At 31.9% G+C, this 26,131-nt stretch overlaps 1 protein-coding gene across 1 annotated transcript in view; it reads left to right on the forward strand.

The window, feature by feature from the left end:
* The first annotated feature begins 380 nt into the window (after nt 1-380).
* Nucleotides 381-26,131, forward strand: part of LOC129920959 (facilitated trehalose transporter Tret1-like) — a 30,722-nt gene continuing 4,971 nt past the window's right edge. The window contains exons 1-5 of the mRNA XM_056002538.1: nt 381-576; nt 647-876; nt 14,732-14,862; nt 14,931-15,268; nt 15,337-15,749. Coding sequence (XP_055858513.1) covers nt 504-576; nt 647-876; nt 14,732-14,862; nt 14,931-15,268; nt 15,337-15,749 — 1,185 coding nt within the window. The 5' untranslated portion in view covers nt 381-503. The remainder of the gene's footprint in view (nt 577-646; nt 877-14,731; nt 14,863-14,930; nt 15,269-15,336; nt 15,750-26,131) is intronic.

Raw genomic sequence — 26,131 nt, forward strand, 5'->3', positions numbered from 1 at the left:
AACCTATCAAACAAACAGTGTTGCTATATCTAATGGAACTATCAAAAATATAGTGACAACATTAGTCACTAGATAAACATTAAACTATATAGTTCACATAAAGGAATCTGAATGGTTTTTTTAATTTTAACAACTTATGTTACATAGGATATACCGTACCCCCCAAATTTTCCCTTCATTACTGAAAATATAAGAACAAATAAAGGTGAAACACAATAATTGCCTACTGCTCTTTCCATATTTGGACTAAAAATATTTCATTAATTGAATTCTAATATCATCTGGAAGCTAAATTTGAGATAAAAGCTGAAAAATTCTAAGATCTAAAAATCTACAAAAATGAGTGACATTTTTAGTAGCTATGTAGTACTTTTATAATCAAGTGTTTGTTCAGTCGTCTTCTGTAGTGAAGACAGTTCATCTGTTAATTAGTTGTTTTCAAATTAGACTTCTCATGCGTTAGTAGTCAGAACTGAGTGTTTGTGGATTACGGATACAACACCATGATTTGTTTCAGTTTTAAGAACTCTGTGCTCTCTAAAGAGTTTCACCGACAACTATCGGCCACTCTAACGGGTACCTACATATCTTTTTTTAAAGTAAAATCAACCAAAAAAAAACTAATTTTCTTTAACAATTAACGCAGCGCTTATGGTAGTATTTAGCTATGGGATTTCTTTGGGATGGATAACACCGCTGCTTTACATATTGCAGTCAAATGATTCTCCTTTGACATTTAAAATTTCCATTGAAGATACTTCGTGGATTGGTTCTCTTTCGAATGCCGGTGGACTTATTGGCACTGTTTTCTTTGGATATCTAATTGATCGAGCTGGACGAAAAATATGCCTGTATATTCTTCCGCTGCCACACATAGTAAGTTGCGCATGTTTATTTACTGTAGTTGAAATTGTAAGGAGAGTGCTAACGGTATTTTTAATCACAATGAACCTTCATTAGCCCCGTTCCATTGGAGGTGGTAGTTTACTCATGAGATGAATAGGAGATCTAGTACTACAATCAACACAAAAACTTCTGCTCTAGGAGATAGGAATTTGTAGTTGTTGTAGAAGATTTCTACTCATGAGTGAACTACGACTTCCAATAGAACAGGACTATTGTATCTTATTAATAGTGTTACATTCATAATAAATGTACATAATATTGCTTCATAAACAACTATTCAATTGATATAGCAGAGTTTCTCTTTGTTAAAAAAAAAAGCATTGGAAAACTGGGTCAGGTTAACTAACTAGACTTAGTGAATTATTGTCACATAGGTAAATTAGGGCATTATGGCATACCTAAGCACAAACTCAAATAACTTTACGGACAACAATTTTTACTTCAATCATTGTTTTTTATTAAATTTAATAAAAACTTATCATAAATAAATTATATAAGAATAAAAATTCAAGCTTTTTAACAAAAAATAAATTAAATTAAAAATAGTCAAAAAAAAAACCATATTGCCCTATGTACGGGCTATATGGCGAACCCCATTCACATCGGAGCCCTTTACTTTTTTTTACTTATATTCGGCATTTCTGAAATAAAATTATAAATAAGTATCATAAAATTAACGAAGTTATTTTGAAATTTAAAAAAAAGCAGACATTATGTAAGTTATTTTTGAAATTAGAAACTTCATAAGAGCATTATGGCGCAGTCGAGTATAATGTCGCGCCATAATGCCCTTATTGCATCTGCGTAGGGATGCAAACGATACATCAATGTTTTCAAAAAATCGATGTTTCTTAAGCCGATACATCGACGCTAAATCTGCAAAACATCGACATCGTTCATTTTGGTACTCGTTTTTCTTTTTTTGCATAATAACAGAACTTGAACTCTCAAACTCAATCTTTTTTGTCTAGTGTTCAAAGATTCAAAGTTTTTTTTAATGTTTTCATTCAAAAGACTGTTTCTCTGTGTTCAGAAATCAGAACGCGACCATCAAAGGCGTACGTTGAGTTGCCGGGGCTCCGGGACAATATTAATTTTAAGGGGCCATTTCGATATAGACATTTTTTTTAAAAGGATATGTATATGTATACGCCTTTCTCTTTTTTTGGGGGTCCCAGAAGTATTATTTGTTGGTCGCTTAGATTATTTTAGTAGCATTTTTTGAGGTCCCTGAGGTAATATTTTTTCTACTTTATTTATAATAACAGTTTCCTTCTCTGCATTGTCTCCAGTCAGGGCCCTAGCGTCAGTTGGGGCCCCGGGGCACCGCCCCGCTTGGCCAAATGGTGTGAACGCCTATGGCGACCATTATTGACATGCTTGTGAGTTCCGTTCAGAGCTCTGAACGTTAAAAAAATTGATTCCATTTGATTAGAATTGATGGTATTTATATATAAATAAAAACGAAGATCGTATTAAGAAAATATGTTTCATTTTGTTGATAAATTTGTCTGTTTTGTGGTACCTAAAAATTGAATTCAACTTAGGTTTTTGGGTTTTAAACAGATAAGACATAAATATTTTGTTCTTTAGATACAGTAGAAAGTATTTATGTCCAACAAAAATACATTGGGAAAACATCGATGTATCGAAGATAGAACCGATGTTTTTTTAACATCGATGTTGTAAATAAAACATCGATGTATTCAAACATCGATGTTTTTTTTAACTATGTTGCATCCCTACATCTGCGCCATATTGCAAAATATACACATATTCACAAAACACCAAAAACCAAACACAATTCTTACTTCATTTGAAATTTTACAAGTAATCCAGTCAAATAAGGGTTTAACCTCGGGATGCAACATCTGCGCCATATTGCAAAATATACACATATTCACAAAACACCAAAAACCAAACACAATTCTTACTTCATTTGAAATATTACAAGTAATCCAGTCAAATAAGGGTTTAACCTCGGAATGAATGCTAAAAGAATTTTTTTTGCTCAATACCTTCGTTTTGGCATTCTATAACATACCTCAAAAGTAGAGTTGGGCACTTTAGTTCATTTGAGTGATCGATCACTTTAGTTCAAATCACACTAATGAACTAGTTCATTTTCGTTCAATTTATTTTGATCACTCCGGTTTTGTAAGAATTAAAAAACAAAATTAGTTTGCAAAAACTATATCCAAATTTATGTTAAATTAACGCATTCTACATAATAAAAAAAATACAACCTAAAAATAACAGATATGTACATATTTTTTTTCCATAAAAATTCTTAATGTCGTTCATATACTTGTCGAGCTTTCTGGTTCCTGACAAAAGTCTAGAAGAAGAGGTCCGTCAAGCTGGGTACGCCACAACCGAAAATCCAAAATCTGAGTATGCAGGAATTTGTTGCTAATTTGTTGCTAATTTGTTACCCCAATCCCGAATTTGTTGCTCCTGCCCTTACCCCTTAAATCTGTGGCGTACCCAGCTTGACGTCAAGCTGGGTACGCCACAACGCAATTTTGAAAATCTAAGTATGCAGGAATTTGTTGCTAATTTGTTGCTAATTTGTTACCCCAATCTTGAATTTGTTGCTCCACGATTTGACCTTCAAATCGACTGCAACAGATGCAATTTTGTGGAGACTTTTTATCTATACGCTTTTTCAAAAAACTAAAAACGCCAAATTATAGACAGAATTTGTTGCTCTGCAAAAAGCTATTTTTAAATTTTCTATCACTACCCAATCCCATCTTACAGGAGAAAAACTAATTTTTCGATGACGTCATCCAACAACGCAAAAAATCGTAATACTCAAAATTTCAAAAAAATAAGTATGCAGTAATTTGTTGCTAATTTGTTACCCCAATCCCGAATTTGTTGCTCCCCCCCTTACCCCTTAAAACTGTGGCGTACCCAGCTTGACGTCAAGCTGGGTACGCCACAACGCAATTTTGAAAATCTAAGTATGCAGGAATTTGTTGCTAATTTGTTGCTAATTTGTTACCCCAATCTTGAATTTGTTGCTCCACGATTTGACCTTCAAATCGACTGCAACAGATGCAATTTTGTGGAGACTTTTTATCTATACGCTTTTTCAAAAAACTAAAAATGCCAAATTATAGACAGAATTTGTTGCTCTGCAAAAAGTTATTTTTAAATTTTCTATCACCACCCAATCCCATCTTACAGGAGATAAACTAATTTTTCGATGACGTCATCCATCAAGCTGGGTACGATAAAACACAAATTTTAAAATCTAAGTACGCAGGAATCTTAAGCTATTTTGTTGCTAATTTGTTACCCTAATCTCGAATTTGTTGCTCCACGATTTGACCTTTAAATTGGCTGAAACAGATGCAAGATTTTGAAACTTTATGATACAAAGTTAACAATGCATAGATTTAATACTCTTTGCAGATTAATGCTCAAATCTTTAATTTGATGTAAAAACTACCTTAAAATACTGTTAAAAACTTCCAAAAACAGAACATAACGCACTTAAACCAACTAGCTGCAGGTAATTCAATGCTCTTTAAAGGCTACGTCATTTCCAATATTTGGATATACATACATACCTACCCTTACCCTTTCATATTTAAAAACCTTTAAAGGCTGGACCTACCTTCAACCTACTTCACTCCCTTCAATAAAACGCAAAGTAAAATTCAACACTCCAACTTGATTTTTATGGATGCTCCTCAATTCTTAGTTTAATAAGTGTTAGGTACTGCTACCCATTCAATTCCTATATTGCCAACAGCTTTTTTGTTCTATTTTTCCCAGAAGTTAGGTTCCTCAATTTCAAAAATAAATTGAATTTAACGTATTTTTGCATCTTCCTATTTTAAACATATTTACTATATATGTAACTTCTTCAATATCCTAGAAAAACCCTTAGACATCTTTTGAAAATACCCCCAATTTTTTTCCATCTTTAAATTTATCTCTATAGCCCTAGTTTTGGAGAGATGCATTTCATTTACTACCACACTAACGACCTAAGATCTCAACTCAATTTATGTACCTACTCCACATCCAATCAGATTATTGCGATTTGCGACTTATTTTTATATTATAAAAACAAACCAAATACCTACATAAAAATGCGTACCTACATTATACTAAATACAAAAAAATCACACATTGATTTTCTATTTTCATAGAAATAATCGAGTGTGTATGCGTTGACTCTAAATTTGACTCCGCCCCCAACGGTCTGCTTTGATGAAAATAATACATATACTATTACAATTAGTTAGTATCTATATCTACGCACTACGCCTTGAAATGTTTTTTCTTTAGTTAGTCGGCCTCAGACCTCTAGTAAGGTAAGTACCATGTACGTTCTTTAGAGGCAAAAATGTTATGAAATAGGAACCTACATTTATAATGTTATAAACACACATATGTAGGTAGGTAGTTTCGTAGGGTTTTCAGTTGAACTGAATTTAAAATTTTTAATTCTGGAAATATGTATGTGCAAGTTTTTTTTATGTTTTGGGTCTGCTATTGATGTGATGAACAACGCTGCATATTTTTAGGGAAAAACTTTAAATTCTAATAAACCGAAGACCCGCTTATTGTAGGTATTCTAAATAAAATTAAAACTCTTATGAAGGTTATAACGGCATTTAAGTGAAGGTTGAAACGTCTGTTTTTTTAACTTAAAGTTTTTGCTTTATATTATGTAAAGAAGTGAAGAAATATTTTTGTTCATATGTTAAAATGTGCAGAAGCAATTATTATTGCTTTTTGTTTAAGATAGATAGATTTTTTCTGACTTCGGATTCGAGATCAGCACATAAAAAACCATTAAAAAAATATACTTTGATTTCTATAAAAAAATCTTTTTGACTGGCGAATCGAACGGGCAGAAATAATCGAATGCCTTGTTCGAGTTCACTAGTCAAACAGTTTTTTTTTTTATAGAAATCAAAGTATATTTTTTTAATGTTTTTTGTGCGCTGAGCTCGAATCCAAAGTCAAAAAAAATCTATCCCTTCACATTTTTGACATATTACCATGCCAAAACATCAAAATACAATATCTCAAAAACTTTTCACGTACCTAAAAGCTATTCTAATGCTAGATTCAAATTAAGAAGGTTAAAGGCCATTAGAAAAGTATAATTTGGTTTCTATGGAAAATTATTTCTCGCCAATATTACTGTCATTTACGGAAAAATCAATCTTAAAAATCGTTTTTCTGTTTTTTTCAACTTCCTCAATATTTTCTAAAACAAAAGTGTAGTTTTTCTTAATCTTAAAAAATAGTTTTTAATCTAAATAATTGCATTCCAAGCTTTTCAAAAATGAAAATTTTTTTCGGTACCTTTTTTGATTGAAAAATAGGCTATTTTTTCAAAATAAATTCGTTAAAAATCCAAAAATTAACTTTTTGCTCAAAAAACATATTAAATAGATAGAAAACATAACAAACTAGTTTTGCTAAAATTCAATCATTTTTGTAAAAGATAAAAATAAAAAATCCTATTTTTGCATTTTTTCAATATTTATTTATATTACATATATTATATAAAAAAATGGCCTGAGTAAAAGTTGTAGATATCTATACTATCTACTTTTGACAGAAATCGTATAAGAAACCAAGATTTTTGACACCCACCTCACTTTTTCGCCCACCCACCCCCTTTCCCCCAATTTGTTTGTGGGCAATTTATTTTTCCCTTTTAATTTATCCGGAATTTTCCCACCACCCTCATGCTCAAAAGTAGACCTTTTTATCATAGCCGTAGCTATGATTTCGTTTCGGGGGGGGGGGGGGGGGGGGGGGTTAGCTCAGACCAAACAAATTTTTTTTTTAGAAATCACAATACATTGTATCAACTATATGTAACTGCAGTCGATTCTAAATCCCGCTAAATCAAATAGTCATTTGAACTGTGTAGAAGCGAAAAATTTGCCAATATCCTTTTTAAGTATTTTTTAGGAGAGGAATTCGTAGTTAAAAGTTTAAAAAAGCCCTGCTTACGGTAAACGAATTTAAAAATGGCCGAATATTCAGCGGCATCTCTAGTTTTGTAGGTACAAAGAGTGATAAGTTGGTTGATATAAATTGCGAGCGTTACGAGCAAGGAAATTTTTTTTTAAGAAACAAATTTTAACAATTCTAAGGCTTTATAAAAAAAAATTATTTCGTACAATTTAATATATAAAACATTGAAAAATGGACTTTTTCTTGCACTGAAATTTTGTAGCAGAAACTTGACAGGTACATTCTATCTAATGAGTTCTAAATGAAATTAGCAATACTTAAAAATTAAAATTTTAAATAATCCAAGTTGTTTGATATGAGCTAATTACACTGGTCAACAAGGTTTTTGTTACAGAAACCAGGGTATACTTCTCTATAGGCTGAGCTCGAATCCGTAGTCAGAAAAATTCTATCACATCACGTTTTGGAGATGTTCCCGTTAGAAAATCGAAAATGCCGCTTTTTACCAGTTTTCAGGGTTATTTTTTAGCGTTTACTTATATTTTTTTTTTTAAATTGAATTTGTGATAGTTTCTAAAAGAATTAAGTTTTGTCTCTCTAAATCCGTTTAAATCTTTTAAATATCTATTTTCTTCCTCGAGAAATCATAACTTGAAATCAAAGTGTTTGGGGCATCTCATATTTATTTGCTTTTAATAGCAAATATCGAATAGTTCTGTACCAATCGCTTTCAAATTTTGACACAATTCTTTTAGAAACTGTTACAAATTTAATTTAAAAAAAAAATAAGTAAACCTTGTTGACCAGTGTAATTAGCTCATATCAAACAACTTGGATTATTTAAAATTTTAATTTTTAAGTATTGCTAATTTCATTTAGAACTCATTAGATAGAATGTACCTGTCAAGTTTCTGCTACAAAATTTCAGTGCAAGAAAAAGTCCATTTTTCAATGTTTTATATATTAAATTGTACGAAATAATTTTTTTTATAAAGCCTTAGAATTGTTAAAATTTATTTCTTAAAAAAAATTTCCTTGCTCGTAACGCTCGCAATTTATATCAACCAACTTATCACTCTTTGTACCTACAAAACTAGAGATGCCGCTGAATATTCGGCCATTTTTAAATTCGTTTACCGTAAGCAGGGCTTTTTTAAACTTTTAACTACGAATTCCTCTCCTAAAAAATACTTAAAAAGGATATTGGCAAATTTTTCGCTTCTACACAGTTCAAATGACTATTTGATTTAGCGGGATTTAGAATCGACTGCAGTTACATATAGTTGATACAATGTATTGTGATTTCTAAAAAAAAAATTTGTTTGGTCTGAGCTAACCCCCCCCCCCACCCCCCGAAACGAAATCATAGCTACGGCTATGATAAAAAGGTCTACTTTTGAGCATGAGGGTGGTGGGAAAATTCCGGATAAATTAAAAGGGAAAAATAAATTGCCCACAAACAAATTGGGGGAAAGGGGGTGGGTGGGCGAAAAAGTGAGGTGGGTGTCAAAAATCTTGGTTTCTTATACGATTTCTGTCAAAAGTAGATAGTATAGATATCTACAACTTTTACTCAGGCCATTTTTTTATATAATATATGTAATATAAATAAATATTGAAAAAATGCAAAAATAGGATTTTTTATTTTTATCTTTTACAAAAATGATTGAATTTTAGCAAAACTAGTTTGTTATGTTTTCTATCTATTTAATATGTTTTTTGAGCAAAAAGTTAATTTTTGGATTTTTAACGAATTTATTTTGAAAAAATAGCCTATTTTTCAATCAAAAAAGGTACCGACAAAAATTTTCATTTTTGAAAAGCTTGGAATGCAATTATTTAGATTAAAAACTATTTTTTAAGATTAAGAAAAACTACACTTTTGTTTTAGAAAATATTGAGGAAGTTGAAAAAAACAGAAAAACGATTTTTAAGATTGATTTTTCCGTAAATGACAGTAATATTGGCGAGAAATAATTTTCCATAGAAACCAAATTATACTTTTCTAATGGCCTTTAACCTTCTTAATTTGAATCTAGCATTAGAATAGCTCTTAGGTACGTGAAAAGTTTTTGAGATATTGTATTTTGATGTTTTGGCATGGTAATATGTCAAAAATGTGAAGGGATAGATTTTTTTTGACTTTGGATTCGAGCTCAGCGCACAAAAAACATCAAAAAAATATACTTTGATTTCTATAAAAAAAAAACTGTTTGACTAGTGAACTCGAACAAGGCATTCGATTATTTCTGCCCGTTCGATTCGCCAGTCAAAAAGATTTTTTTATAGAAATCAAAGTATATTTTTTTAATGGTTTTTTATGTGCTGATCTCGAATCCGAAGTCAGAAAAAATCTATCTATCTTAAACAAAAAGCAATAATAATTGCTTCTGCACATTTTAACATATGAACAAAAATATTTCTTCACTTCTTTACATAATATAAAGCAGAAACTTTAAGTTAAAAAAATAGACGTTTCAACCTTCACTTAAATACCGTTATAACCTTCATAAGAGTTTTAATTTTATTTAGAATACCTACAATAAGCGGGTCTTCGGTTTATTAGAATTTAAAGTTTTTCCCTAAAAATATGCAGCGTTGTTCATCACATCAATAGCAGACCCAAAACATAAAAAAAACTTGCACATACATATTTCCAGAATTAAAAATTTTAAATTCAGTTCAACTGAAAACCCTACGAAACTACCTACCTACATATGTGTGTTTATAACATTATAAATGTAGGTTCCTATTTCATAACATTTTTGCCTCTAAAGAACGTACATGGTACTTACCTTACTAGAGGTCTGAGGCCGACTAACTAAAGAAAAAACATTTCAAGGCGTAGTGCGTAGATATAGATACTAACTAATTGTAATAGTATATGTATTATTTTCATCAAAGCAGACCGTTGGGGGCGGAGTCAAATTTAGAGTCAACGCATACACACTCGATTATTTCTATGAAAATAGAAAATCAATGTGTGATTTTTTTGTATTTAGTATAATGTAGGTACGCATTTTTATGTAGGTATTTGGTTTGTTTTTATAATATAAAAATAAGTCGCAAATCGCAATAATCTGATTGGATGAATAGTAGGTACATAAATTGAGTTGAGATCTTAGGTCGTTAGTGTGGTAGTAAATGAAATGCATCTCTCCAAAACTAGGGCTATAGAGATAAATTTAAAGATGGAAAAAAATTGGGGGTATTTTCAAAAGATGTCTAAGGGTTTTTCTAGGATATTGAAGAAGTTACATATATAGTAAATATGTTTAAAATAGGAAGATGCAAAAATACGTTAAATTCAATTTATTTTTGAAATTGAGGAACCTAACTTCTGGGAAAAATAGAACAAAAAAGCTGTTGGCAATATAGGAATTGAATGGGTAGCAGTACCTAACACTTATTAAACTAAGAATTGAGGAGCATCCATAAAAATCAAGTTGGAGTGTTGAATTTTACTTTGCGTTTTATTGAAGGGAGTGAAGTAGGTTGAAGGTAGGTCCAGCCTTTAAAGGTTTTTAAATATGAAAGGGTAAGGGTAGGTATGTATGTATATCCAAATATTGGAAATGACGTAGCCTTTAAAGAGCATTGAATTACCTGCAGCTAGTTGGTTTAAGTGCGTTATGTTCTGTTTTTGGAAGTTTTTAACAGTATTTTAAGGTAGTTTTTACATCAAATTAAAGATTTGGGCATTAATCTGCAAAGAGTATTAAATCTATGCATTGTTAACTTTGTATCATAAAGTTTCAAAATCTTGCATCTGTTTCAGCCAATTTAAAGGTCAAATCGTGGAGCAACAAATTCGAGATTAGGGTAACAAATTAGCAACAAAATAGCTTAAGATTCCTGCGTACTTAGATTTTAAAATTTGTGTTTTATCGTACCCAGCTTGATGGATGACGTCATCGAAAAATTAGTTTATCTCCTGTAAGATGGGATTGGGTGGTGATAGAAAATTTAAAAATAACTTTTTGCAGAGCAACAAATTCTGTCTATAATTTGGCATTTTTAGTTTTTTGAAAAAGCGTATAGATAAAAAGTCTCCACAAAATTGCATCTGTTGCAGTCGATTTGAAGGTCAAATCGTGGAGCAACAAATTCAAGATTGGGGTAACAAATTAGCAACAAATTCCTGCATACTTAGATTTTCGAAATTGCGTTGTGGCGTACCCAGCTTGACGTCAAGCTGGGTACGCCACAGTTTTAAGGGGTAAGGGGGGGAGCAACAAATTCGGGATTGGGGTAACAAATTAGCAACAAACTAGCAACAAATTACTGCATACTAATTTTTTTGAAATTTTGAGTATTACGATTTTTTGCGTTGTTGGATGACGTCATCGAAAAATTAGTTTTTCTCCTGTAAGATGGGATTGGGTAGTGATAGAAAATTTAAAAATAGCTTTTTGCAGAGCAACAAATTCTGTCTATAATTTGGCGTTTTTAGTTTTTTGAAAAAGCGTATAGATAAAAAGTCTCCACAAAATTGCATCTGTTGCAGTCGATTTGAAGGTCAAATCGTGGAGCAACAAATTCAAGATTGGGGTAACAAATTAGCAACAAATTAGCAACAAATTCCTGCATACTTAGATTTTCAAAATTGCGTTGTGGCGTACCCAGCTTGACGTCAAGCTGGGTACGCCACAGTTTTAAGGGGTAAGGGGGGGAGCAACAAATTCGGGATTGGGGTAACAAATTAGCAACAAATTAGCAACAAATTAGCAACAAATTACTGCATACTTATTTTTTTGAAATTTTGAGTATTACGTGTTTTTGCGTTTTTTCGTTTCATCCACATATGTTCCACAAATGCATTCAAGCTCCACAAGGCATTTTGGACATGAAGGGATTGGAATAAAAACTTGATAGGGACCTTTTTGAAAAGGTTTCAAGGACCTCTTTCTATTGATACCACTTTTTTGTCTGTGCGATAATTTTTGGGCGATTTAGCTTTTTTGCATAATCTGTTAATGTGCATTTGAAGGGCAAAACGTGGAGCAACAAATTCGAAATTAGGGTAACAAATTAGCAACAAATTAGCAACAAATTCCTGCATACTTACATTTTTGAAATTTTGAATTTTAATTTGTGGCGTACCCAGCTTGACGTCAAGCTGGGTACGCCACAGATTTAAGGGGTAAGGGCAGGAGCAACAAATTCGGGATTGGGGTAACAAATTAGCAACAAATTAGCAACAAATTCCTGCATACTCAGATTTTGGATTTTCGGTTGTGGCGTACCCAGCTTGACGGACCTTAGAAGAAGTACGTTTTGCTTTCATTAAATGGAAACCATAGTAATGCAAGGACCAAGATGCTACTTGATTTTTTGTTCTTGCTCAGAAATAAGAGTAAGGGGTGCTTGAAGAAGATGTTTTACGTATAAATCTTGAGGTACAGCAGAAGAACTGATTTCGCTCAACAAAGAATTGGATGCAATTTCATATCCACTTTGGTTTCTGTATCCCTTACCGCATGATTTTTTTTTTTTCGTGAAAAAAAATATATATGGTAGATTTTGTTAAATAAAAAGACACGTGTTTCAGGAATTTTCAATTTTTTGAGTAAAAGTCGGAAAATTTTGGTTTTTCCGGTTTGGATCATATTTGGCACATTGAGTTTCTGCTCAAATGTAAATTAAATTAATTATACGTAAAAACTACGCGCTGGAACTGTATGTGTCTCAATAAAATAGATTAAAAGGCCTTTTAATCTATTTTAAATTAAATTTATAACATTCCGCACGAAAACGTAGAAAAAATCGGGTGTAGATAATAAGAAAAAAAATTAATTTGTTCCCTTGTTGCACGATGGCTCATATATGGACCAACAGGAGAGGAACATTTCTGCACGGTGGCTCATATATGATCCAATCACTTAATGCCACTTTCAAATGTCTAAAACTTGATAAATGTAACAAAATATATATTAGCAATAATAATCACATTATATCCTTTATTGGAATATTTTTTTAAAAGTTCTTACTCATTGTTTTATATTTTTTATTCAATTTTCAATTTTTCAAATATGCTCCGTCTTGCCTATCACCAGTTCGGCCACTTTACCGGATAACTATGCTCGCCCAAATCATTACAGATGGCGTTTTATAATGTTATTTAGAGGCCTTATATTACTTAATTCGAAAAGTTTTAACAAAACTAGATTTTTTTTTTAACTTTAAAGTATTAAGGCTTTTTATGGTTTGGCTCATATATGAGCCACTGTGCGGTAAGGGGTTAAACGTCTGTCGGGTTAAAAGGGCGCTGTCGTCGTATAAGATAAGGAGACCAGGACCAAATTTGAAAATTCTATTTTGTAATAGGTGTGTTTTTTATTACAACCGGTCTTAACTGTACAAAAAAAAACGCAGTATGGGCTAAGCAATTTACATGTTAAATACAACAACACCTTAGCCCCTTGGGCTTAGTTGTTTAGCCCGGAGATTTCTCAGGGCTTAACTTTTTGAACAGTTTTAAATCTGTGCTACCAAACTAATTTTTTCATAAATTGTTTAGAATTTGTTTAAAAACGTGAAAACTCACGTTTGGAAGGACAAAATGTATTAAAATAGTTTTGCTAGCATACATTTTTGTATCTCTTTGTAAAACATACATGAAAAATACAAGAAAATCACGAAAGCGAAAAATATGACAACTCTAAATTTTTGTTGTGTCTGCTGTTTTCGGAACATTCAATATACAGTGCTGCCAAGATTTCAGGTTAACCCCCGAGGCGTCAAAGCGCGAAATGGGGTATTTCAAAATTAGCAAAAAAAGGCAATCTGACGTCTTTCACTGTTCAACTTTTTCACTTGATTTAAATGAAATTAAACCATGTTTCAAGTTAAATAATAATTTATTTCATAAATAAAAAGAAAACTCATATTTAACAAAACGTGTGACGACGTGTGAGGTGTGAAATGGACCTAAGTGTTTCACGTGTGCGCTGGTCGTTTGATTGGGGACTAAACTATTTGTTTTTGATAGAGTTGAACGTGTACTTTGATAGATACATTTGTGTACAAAAACTCATTTTTCTCATATTTGGTTTCAATAATTAATAATTTTACATTTTCAATAAACTTTTAATGAAAACAGAGCTTGTCTATTTTCATTTCTAACAAAGAAATATCCAATTCACATTATGACATTACTTTTGCACCACGCTCTATGATTAGGGAGGGGTATTCACGATTCGATGCAAATGGTCTTGTATTGTTGCAAAAATGCAAAAGTGTAACATTTTCTTACACTAAAACAACCAAATATACAGACAACAATTTTTTTACACCTTTGCTATACCCTAACCCTATTGCTATTGCATCAAATACAAAATACAATGCTGCCAAATTTGTCTGTGTAGTTGTAGTTTTAGTTTACCCCCATTGTATTTTACATGTAATAGTTCTCAAAATATCTGGTCGACCTTTTTTGGAATCAATCAGCCTCTAGGAAGTCAAGATTTTAAAATATTCAGTTTAAATTTACTTCTATGTCGATGGTAAACAGCCTTGAAAACATTTACGATAACTGAGTAGACGGGTGCGTTTTTTTAGCAAAGTTATTTTTTATCGTTATAAAAGAAAGTCCTGCTTGGTCCTGCAACAACCCCTACCTGTTTATTGGTATACCTACCTGATTGGAAACAAAAAACAATTTGTATTTCTTTGATACGAAAAAGAAAATTGTTTGCTTGCTTTTTTTTTGAAAATCAAATGCTTTCTTTTTTGTTCTTAGAAGTTCTTTTTTTAACTGTTCGAGAGCAAAATGCTCTCCTTTTTAGAAAGGTCACAGGTGGACATGGACACCCTACTATTTTGACAATCTATGGTATTCCAGTAACAATAAAATTTTCCGCAGGCCTTTTGGATCATTGTATATTTTTCCAAAAATGCTTATCATCTTTACCTAGCTCGCTTTGTTGGTGGCATAACCGGTGGTGGCATTTTCCTCATTTTCCCGATTTTCATATCAGAAATAGCTGACCCTAAGTAAGTAATGAATTCTTAAATTCTATAGCTTAAATTTAGTATTTAGGTATTTTTAATTCAACTTCTAGAATTCGTGGAACTTTGGGATCTCTCATACCTCTTTTAACAAATGTGGGCGTTCTAGTTGGCTATATAGTTGGATCACATGTTCCATATTATATTGTTCCTCCAGTAGTTATAGTACTACCAGCGGTTAGCCTTTTATTCATGATTTATTACCCAGAAACTCCGCAGCATTTACTGCGGAAAGGACACTATGACCAAGCGAAACGCTCCTTAGAGTACTATACAAACTTCAAGAAGAAGAATACAAATGATGAATCAAAATTTGACACACATTTTATGGATCTAAAAACGGCTATAGAGGTGACAAACCAACAACAAAAGGTTACATTCAACGACTTTTGTAAGTATTAAGGTAACGAGAAAAAAATATTGTAATATATTTGTAAAATTCGATATAAACAATTACAGGTAACAAGAGAGCAATTACGGCAATGGCTACTGGAATAACCATTATATTCATCAATGTCTTTTGTGGCTACTTTTCCATTACTAACTATTCTACATTAATTTTTGCGGAAACTAAATCGTCTATAGATCCTAACACAAGTACCATTGTTATTGGCGTTGTTATGATATTAGGATCATACTTTGCATCGTATTTTGTTGATAAGTTTGGTAGAAGGATTCTAATGATGTTATCGTCTGGAAGTATGGCCTTAGGCTTGAGCGCAATAGGAACTCATGCATACTTGACCAATTGGATTGACCTGACGAAATTTCCTTTGCTGCCGGTCGTTATAATTTCATTTATAATATTTGCTGGAAGTACTGGAATAGCTGCAATTAACTCTGTTTTAATAGTAGAAGTACTCCCGCCAAAGGTAATTGTTTTTGTCTGTAACCTACATATAAGCAACTGCAATTTTACTCATATTTAAAAATCTAGTAGAGCGTAAGCACAGCCTGTTAAAATATTTGTAGGACCATAGATTCATGATAACTAATGTTATCATATTTTTCAACCGATTTTCGCTCTATTTACCTATATGTTGGAATTGGTTTAACCTAGAAAATTTTACTTCATGTGAGTAGGTACATAATTTCTTAAAAAAAAGTTATAAAATTAAGGGGTTAATATAAAAAGGCCGCTGGAATTTCGCTACATCAATGAAAGCGCGTCTTGAAAAGGGTATACAAAAGTGCGTCACTTGGATGAGGCCATTGCGAATATTTCGTTGTAGGAATTCACATCAGTGATTTTTTTTAAATTGTGGTTGCAATATTTAGGAAGATTTCATAAATAAGGCTTTTTTATTAATTTTAATCACAAATGGGTTCCGGACAGTTGTAAACATCTATCTTGCTGATCCTCAAACCTATGGTGTCTTGGGTATGGGGAGATGTCACTGTCTATGGCAAAATCGAGTTGCAATTTTTTCTACAACAATGAACGGAAACAGCTTCAATTTTTTTGTTGGAACGGTCATTTCCAAAAATGAAAAACATTTTTGGACCTTTGCCTTGGATTTTCCAACAAGACAATGCCCCCTTTCACACTTCCATGGTTGACAAATGCTGAATTTCCTCAGATGACGTAGAGCTTTTGCCATAGCCATGTTCGAAAACAAAAACTGTAGATAAGCATTTCTTTTATTTTTTTGATAATTTATAAGATTATTCATGCCTCATCCACACACCCTTTTTAAGTAGATAGCTATTTAATTGATGTAGGGACATTCCAACGGTCTTTTCTAATAAACCCCTTAATTGTTTGACTATCTACCTACTCACATGTAGTAAATTTTTACGGGTAAGAAATTTCCAACAGGTATAAAGAGCGAAAATCGATTGAAAAATATCTGGCCTGATCCTAGTGATTGGCATTGTATGTGTGAAAGAGCAGGTTTCATAATTCTGTGTGTGTGTATCTTACTCGAGCTGCAGCCCAAACCACTGAGACGAAAATGTACTAAGCGACGAAAACTTTTTATAAAGGTAAAATGCATTTTTTCAATGTTGTCAAGTTTTGTAATCTGAATTCTGAAAATCCCTTTCAGAATCTGTTCCTTCCAATAAAATAAATGAATGAATAATTAAGGCCCAATTTATTGATTCTACAATAAATTTAAATTTGTCATTAAAACAGGGAAGTTTAAAATTAAAAACAAAACTCATTTATTCAGTCTCTTTTAAGTAATTTTTTGAAGTTTGACTTCATTAACTGATTGAGCATTAAAGTGAAAAGACCCTTTAGTGAAAACCCCAAGTTCGATCTTTTAATAGGGATTTTTAGAGCAAATGGAGTTTTAAAATAGGATTTTTATTTATTCCCTCTCCATTTGCGTCAAATGTCATTTCATTTATTATTTTATTAAAAAAAATTTCAGTGTCAATTGACAATTAAAAATAAATAAAACATGCATGAATATGGAAAAATGGGATGGTGAAAATGTGTTCAATCAATTTCATAAGACCGTTTGGTAATTGGTTATTTTGGCTTTCAGAACGAGTAGTTTTTGTGTTGTTTTAGTCAAAACGACATGTACATACTAATATGTACGTTATAAGGGTGAATTGCTTCCGTTTTTTGTTCACTGGCATTTTTCTCTCGCCAGATGTTTTTCTGTGGTCCCTTAAGGACCACAGTTTTTAAGTTTGTATAATTTATTCTTCCTCCTTAGTTTAGTTCGGCAAAATCGTTGTTTTTGACATATTTATTTTTGCATACAAATTAAAAATCCTTAGGATTTTTTAACAGAGTTTTAAATTTAAAGTTTCCATTAAAAACTAATGATTTAACTAAATGTTTAATTGTGTTTACTTAATGGCGTTATAAGTTTAACAACGCCGTTAACTAAAGCGATAAAATTCAATATTTAATGGAAGATCAATAAATTGGCCCTAAATGAGACGTTTTTTTTTTTTTGTTTCCTGGACAATTTTAGAAATGTAGCTTAAAACATTCTTAGCGGAATGTATCCATACTATAAATAGCTAAAACTAGTATTATTATTTAATTTTTATAATTTGCAATTATTATAGCATGGCCTAGTTCCTTTTTCAACGTCAATAGCATACATTTACAATAAATGAAATATTATGTCAATTAATACTACCTTATATCTCTAAGAAAAGTTTCGTGTATGTATAACAACTTTCAGAGGTATCGTTAGGATTTTTTTTTTGTGTAGAATAAACAGTTATATGGTTTTACTACAATAGTTAAAAATTGGGTAGTAGGCCAGTCATTATGTCGGAAAAAACGGCTTAGAAATGCAAAATGACCGAGAAAGCTAAATTTTGGATATGAGGATGCTTAAAAAAGCTTAACTTGAAGTTTTCGACCAAGATTTCCTATGAGCTTTTTCCGCCATTTTGAAAAAAAGGATAAAATTGGTTTTTTGATAATAACTCGGCTATCTGACGAGATGCGAAAATTTTACAAGGAGCTTTTTTGTAGCTTTAAACGAGTTCTACAATTCATGCATACACATTTTTTGTGTATCATGAACCGTTTTCGAGGTATCAATTAAAAAAGTCAAAAATTTAGGTCATGCCATTTGTTTTTTGACATACTCTATTTTTGGGTGATGAATATCGAAAAAATTATTCAAATAAAATTTGTAGACCACATTCAGACCTACAATTTCGTATTTTTATATTTTTTTTTGGACAAAAATTACGACTTCCAGCCGGCCGCAAAGTCGTTTAGTCCGCGCCCACCGCCAAGCAAGCCGCCCGTTCGGTTGTAAAAAAAAACAATCATTCATGTTTTTTTTATGTTTATAATATTATATCAGTAACACATACATACAAATGTATGTACTTATTTAATAAATAATGAGAAGAATTTGTAAATACAGTATACCGGCTTTTTGTGTTGATTGTGCATTTTGTAATTTGCTTCAATCTCTATATTATTTAGCTCATCAAAATTGCAAATAGATCAGTGCCAATAATTAAAAAAAAAAAAAAAAATAATAGCAGCATATGGGTGGTTGGAAAATTAAGGATAAATGATGTATGAAAGCGGAAAAATAAATTGCCCACAAACTAATTGGGGGAAAGGGGGTGGCTGAATGCCTTGTTCGATTTCACTAGTCAAAAAGTTTTTTTTTATAGAAATCAAAGAATAGGTATTTTTCTAATGATTTTTTGTATGCTGAGCTCGAATCTTTAGTCAGAAAAATTCTATCACATCACGTTGAGATATTACCATGCCAATACATCACAAAAATAGTGTTTTGAACGTTCAATATTCAATATCTCAAAAACTTTGCACGTTAGAGCTATTCTAATGCTAGATTGAAATTAAGAACGTTAAAGGCCATTACAAAAGTATAATTTGGTTTCTATGGAAAATTATTTCTCGCCAATATTACTGTCATTTACGGAAAAATCGATCTTAAAAATCGTTTTTTTGTTTTTTTTTTTCAATTTTTCTCAATATTTTCTAAATCAAAAGTATAGTTTTTCCATACAATCTTAAATAAAAGGTTTTAATCTAAGTAACTGCATTCCAAGCTTTTCAAAAATCAAAAACTTTTTGGATTGAAAAATAAGCAATTTTTTCAAATTAAATTCGTCAAAAATTAACATTAACTTTTTGCTCAAAAACATAGATATAAAACATAATAAAGTAATTTTTAACCAAGATTTGTTAAAATCAAACCATTTTGGTAAAAGATAAAAATAAAAAATTAAAATATAGTATTTTTTTCATTTTTTCAATATTTTTGAGATAATATAAAAAAATGGTTATAAATGCGTAGAAACGTGTGTTATTCTGTTGTTGTAATGCTTTTGGTCGTCATTGAACTTCTTCAGCAACTTCTTCGTTTTTTGGCTGCTTTTTCCAGAAACACATGACCGTTATTTTACACCTCTGTTGCAATTTTTCAAATTCTTCCATTTAACCTCTTTTCATAAAAACAAATGTTAAATTAACCGTAGGATTATAAAATGCAATGAATTGATTTATAAATTAATTCATTGTATTTATTCAAAAGGTCCGGTAGTTCTAAATTTTTGATATGTTGTTGGGTATGGTAAGTTGATAAAAAAACCAAATTTCCACAACCACGCCCCCTTCAGAATTGCCGAAAAACCATAGAAATCTGGCACTTTTTTCACTTTTATGCCCATAACTTTCTTCTGGTGCATTTTATTGAAAAAAAAAGTTGTTGGTAGACTTGTAGAAAACATAATTTCCTAGGAAAATGACGTTGGTAGTATTTTTATAAAACCAAAACCAAGGAAGTTATGAAGCTTCCAAAAACATATAAAATTTTGGATTTTGCAATATTTTCAGTTTTTTGTCACTTAACAGTGCTATAACTCTTTAACAATTGACTTTTACGAAAAAGTCTTCATAATCAATCTTATAGACAATTTAATTACCTAAAATAAAATGCAAACCATTTTGATTTTGTGAATCAAATAACCGAGTAAGGGCTAAAATAGTAAAAAAGTATTTTTGATAGTTTTCGACACTTTTTGAATTATCCATTAAATGAAGGATTTGTATCGCACAAAAGGTCGGGTGGTTCTTATTTTATATTTAAACAGCTTTTAAGCTTTTAATGGTAGATTGAAAAAAAATTCATAGCCACGCCCCCTCCGCCCCCTAACCATTCTCCAAAAACCAATTCTGCATTTTTTCAGTTTTAGGAAGTTTCATACATGAGTTAGTGAGTTGACAAGTAGGGGAAAGTGGCCTAAAATGGCACCCCAAGGTAAAATGGCCCCCTTGCTAGAAATCGTGGAATCGAAAATAATTAGAATGTTTTATGAACGCGATTCTTTAGTTTATCTGGCAAAACCAACATATACGAAATTTCAGGAACTTCAAGCCATTATTTGAAATTTGACAGGTCAAACTGTCTCTATCCACATCAAAAAGTACACTCGTTAAAATTTTGTGAAATTTTTTTTGCAAAAAAAAAGTATAAAAAACATTGTATTTTGGAAAAAGAAGTTAATGTGTGTACGCATGAAGTATTTCTTATTAATTAACTGAAATAAGTTGGTTTAAAACAATTTTAAATTTTTTGGTGTAAAAATTAAATTGAAAAAACTCAAAATGGGCAAAATGGCCTACTTAGTGCTCAGGTAAAGTGGCATACCTATTTCACATGTCTTTTAAATTTTTTTTCACATTTTCATTTTTTTAAAGTGAAAATAGTTGCTATTTATGAACGATGTACAGAGAGGAAGTCCTGGACTGAGGAAAGCCCTTGATTCCGTCAAAAACCTAGGACAGTGTGCCATTTTACCCGAGTAAATTTGATCAGTGAAATTTGTAGACGTCTTGAAAATTAAAAAAATTAAATACTTTTTGGAACTTTTTCAACTCGCAAATGAAAAAAATGTGAGAGTAATATATTAAACTTTGAAAAGTATATAGCATTTAAGTTTGAATGCTACTGTTTTTCGAGATATAGGACATTTTCCTTAGGGGGGCCATTTTAGGCCACCTTCCCCTACTATTGAAGGAGGTTCAGCCTTATTGCTATTTACAATAGGGTGGTCCTTAGGAACAAAAAATTGGCGACGCCCCCTAGAATGGTTCCAAATCAGGAAAAAAAGACCTAATTTTTTCAAATTTTTATTCCTAACCCTTCCTGACCATATTTCATTAAAAAGTTTATATCAAAAATCCGCCATTTACCCAACACTGAACACAGAATATCGCCCTGCTATAGTAATTTCTTATCAAAATAGGGCCAGGAATTGTCAGAGATAAAAATTTGAAAAAAAAATAAGATCACCCTAATATACAACTATCAATCGATAGTTGATACAAATTAAATTTTAATATCTTATTACTTAATTAAAAAAAGTTTTGAAAGCAGAGAATGGTCCTAGTCGTTATAAAGAAATCTAATTACAAAATTCCAGTTGACCAGTTTCCTATAATTTTGGTTTAAAAATCCCAAATTTCAGTATTAATTTATCAACAATCGATTGACAGTTGTAAATCACAATACGGGTGATTATAAAATTGATAATAGAACAGTCAAATCCTGTTTGCCTAAGAAGTATGGAGAAGGTTAAAAGGTTGAGAGTAGTCAAAGCAGCTGCAGGCACAGTTTTGGAAGTCATTCGGTCATAAGTTTACAATACAGATGAGTACCCATCCTCTATTTTTTGAAACTGTAATACTGAAGAATAAGAGTGGATAAATGGAAAAGGAAATGTTTGACCTTATCCCATGCTGTTAAAGCTGCTGCTCGTCCCCGATCCTTCCTTTCCCCCCTTCTAACAGGAATAAGTGTATATGTATAGGAAGGTCCTAAGCTTCTTATTGATATGATTACATCCCTTGGCTTTTCATCAAATCACCACGAGGCGCAGCTACTTGAAGTTTCTACTATCATGCAACCACAACCACCCCTGATTCAACTCGAACGTACGGATGCTTTCTTCCAGTTGCGCCAGAATTAGTATCTAAAGCAGGTAACATAGAGCTTCAAAGATTTTTGAGGAAGACATCGACTTATTATACCTAGGGCCGAGAACGTGTACCTTCGAAAACCTGGGAGGATCAATTTATCTGATGAATTCTCATTTTTCACATTCAATTCTTTGGAGAACGTCTTACTCATTCATGCCATAAGTGAATGTGACACCACCTCAAACATCTTTGGTGTCGGAAAAAACATATTTTGCAAAATGTTTCAAAAACCCCTCTGCGCTTGAAGTTGCAGAGAATTTAAGGACCCAAATGCCAGAGTTCAGAAAATATCGGAGAGGGAAGAACATATCTTGTTGGCTATATATGGAGAGGACAGTGGTCAATCTCTAAGCTCTCTTCGATATTTCAAATTTATGAGCAGTTCAACAAAACTTAATTTGTACAAACTACCGCCTACAACAGATCCAGCACACTTTCATTTCCTCCGGACTTATCACCAGATCATGGCGTGGATGGGTATTGAGAAAAATCCTTTGGAATGGGGCTGGACGAGAGGATGCCACGTATTGCAACCCATTAAAACTGTGCAAGATCCTGCTCCCCAAAAATTGATGAAAGCTGTGTCATGCAAATACCTATGTGCCTAGATGCATGGGAGCTGGCAGATGCAGGAAAGAGGGACCTAAATGGTCCACATTCTGTAAGTTTTGCTGTGGACAATCCTGTCAAAATCGTTCACATGAATTTTTTATGAAGATGACGACGAAGAAGATCAGATATCATCGATCAATTTGAAGAAAAATTCAACGAAGCCAACTTTTCTCATAATTCACCATCTTCAACTCCACCTATTTCTCCTATATTTCCCCATCTGCTACCCCTGCCCCTCATACCCCAATTCTTTTACATTCGTCCAAAGCCCACCGCTTTATAAGCGCATGAGATATTAAACTAGGCTATTAAGAAATATGACTTTTATTAAATAAAAATACTTACCTGGTTCTTATCAAAAGATAAAAGTTGTATTCATGAAAATGAATTCCTTACAAAAGGATTTTTGGCTAAAAATTAAAAATTAGGAAGTTATAGCGCTGTAAACAGGTAAGAAACTGAAACTAAAAAAAATCGGAAATTGTAAGTTTTTTCAAAAATTCTTAGTTTGGTGGATATTGGATGTGCAAGTTGTAGAAAATTTTGTGTTCTACAATTTTGCACATTAATTTTTCACATAACCAGAAGGAAGCTATGGGCATACGGCATAAAACTGAAAAAATGCAGAGTTGGTTTTTGGAGTATGGTTAAGGGGGCGGAGGGGGCGTGGCTATGAATTTTTTTTCAATCTACCATTAAAACCTGTTTAAATATAAAATAAGAACCACCCAACCTTTTGTGCGATACAAATCCTTCATTTAATGGATAATTCAAAAAGTGTCGAAAACTATCAAAAATACTTTTTTACTATCTTAGCCCTAACTCGGTTATTTGATTCACAAAATGAAAATGGTTTGCAAAATGGTTTATTTTAGGTAATTAAATTGTCTATAAGATTGATTATGAAGACTTTTTCGTAAAAGTCAATTAAAGAGTTATAGCACTGTTAAGTGACAAAAAACTGAAAATATTGCAAAATCCAAAATTTTATATGTTTTTGGAAGCTTCATAACTTCCTTGGTTTTGGTTGTATAAAAATACTACCAACGTCATTTTCCTAGGAAATTATGTTTTCTACAAGTCTACCAACAACTTTTTTTCAATAAAATGCACCAGAAGAAAGTTATGGGCATAAAAGTGAAAAAAGTTCCAGATTTCTATGGTTTTTCGGTGATGCTGAAGGGGGCGGAGGGGGCGTGGTTGTGGGAATTTGGTTTTTCTATCTACTAACCATACCTAACAACATATCAAAAATTTAGAACTACCGGACCTTTTGTAGGGTTACCCCCCTTATTTTAGTTTCATTTATTGGACTATATTGGGTGTTACAACAGTATACACGATTGAAAGATCTTCCAATATTGGCCGACCTGTCAAAAGTCTTCCAATAGCAACCAATGAGAATTGTTTCTACCAAGTGAAAATTGTCTGTTTATACGGAAGGATCATTTTAACCAAAAATTAGACAAATCAAGAAACGGGCGGAACAGCTCGGGTTCGATTGTTTTTTTTTCCAAACTTTTACCTATGGTTCTAAAATTCCTTTGCTGCCGTATTGTTTTTTTTTAAATTAACAAAAAAAAAAAAACAATGACGCAAAATTTTAAACGATTTAGTAAATTTTAAACGATTTTAGCTAAAGCCATTTTAGTAATATACTAAGTAAAAAAGTAGACTGGTTTTTAAAGCCCAGTACGCAGATCGCGCTAAACTAAATCTTATCTCGACAATTTTTATCTCTACACGCGTTCGCAAAAAGCCAAGGTAAAGGACCATGGGCACTTTTGTATGGACTTTGGGCCCAATTTCAACATTGCTCAACAGTGATGAAACGCATGTCAAATGAAAGGTCTTGAGGAGTACTTTAATTTATTATATGGGGGTGAAGTCGAAATCGAGCGCAAAAGTGGTGTTTTGGACCATTTTATAAAATAGTACTCAAAATGAAAAAAAATATATTTAAAAAAAGTGGCAACACTTACTATAAAGTGTTTCACCTTTTTCAAAAGCTAGACATCCCACCTTTAATTCAGTATTAAAATAAAGTTATTTCTTTTAATAGTTTTCGAAAAAAATGATTTATAAATAAAAAAATGTAAAAAAATAAGGTAAAATCAAAATATTTAGTACTAATTTTTTTCACTTTTTGTGAAATAAAGCTTTAAAATGACTTTTTATTCACTGCACTATCGATTTATCAAACACTGAAAATTAAATTGTTTTATCTCTTCTAGTTTTTAAGAAAATCGAAAATTACTAAAACTTCATTTTTTCCATACGATTTTTTATGCTGAGTCCTGAGTATCAAGTTTGGATAAGTGTAATCGAAGTCTCCTATTTTGTGAAAATAGACCTATTCCTAATACTTATGTAGGGCCAGTTGTACAAACGGTGTTCAGCCTCGGATCAGGAATTTAACCCACCGATTTCCGCGGATTAGCTGCGAATCAACTTCGGTTCAAACATGGATGTGGCTGTTTTTACATACATATGTGGACCTTGCACTAGTGCTAAACTGGAACCTTAACACCGATTTCATAAGATAAAAGTTGTTGAACCACGGATTTAATATTTTTACAACTGGGCTTTACAGTTATAAAATCAATGGCATATGGTTTGGTTCTAGTGCCAGTATCAATAATAACGTTACTCGTTACTTTCGTAAGTTTCGTATTTTTAGTATATTTCGAGCGTTTGATTTTGGTATGGTACGAAGTACGTTTGGTAGGTACCTACTTAAAATATTTTATTTTATTTAGTTATTTTTTCATGGTTTGGACTAGAATTATAATGGAATGAAAACGGAATAGGAATTTAATAATTCGTTTAGGATATTTTTTTATTCAAATCTTACGGAAAATTCGAGCATAGAGGAAGGAATACCTAGAGAGCCGACTCGTACCCCCCTTACCTAAAACACCCGCAAATTTAATTTCAGATAATCTCTCTTATTTTTCTCTTGTTTTCCTATCTGTGAATACGTGTGAAAAGTACAATTCGTTTAATACCTTCCTTTCACCAGTAGATGTCCTCACAAATTTTGAATTTAAACATGATTTTGGTTTGTACATGAACTTGAATAGCTCAAATAGCTCACTCCAGACACCCACCTTTCAATACATATGTATACAGAAATAAAAAAAAAGGTTCGTGTTTTGAATTTATTATATTATTTTTTTATAAATTTATTTCCTA

The sequence above is a fragment of the Episyrphus balteatus genome, chromosome 1 (assembly GCF_945859705.1).
Source record: "Episyrphus balteatus chromosome 1, idEpiBalt1.1, whole genome shotgun sequence".
Lineage (NCBI taxonomy): Eukaryota > Metazoa > Arthropoda > Insecta > Diptera > Syrphidae > Episyrphus > Episyrphus balteatus.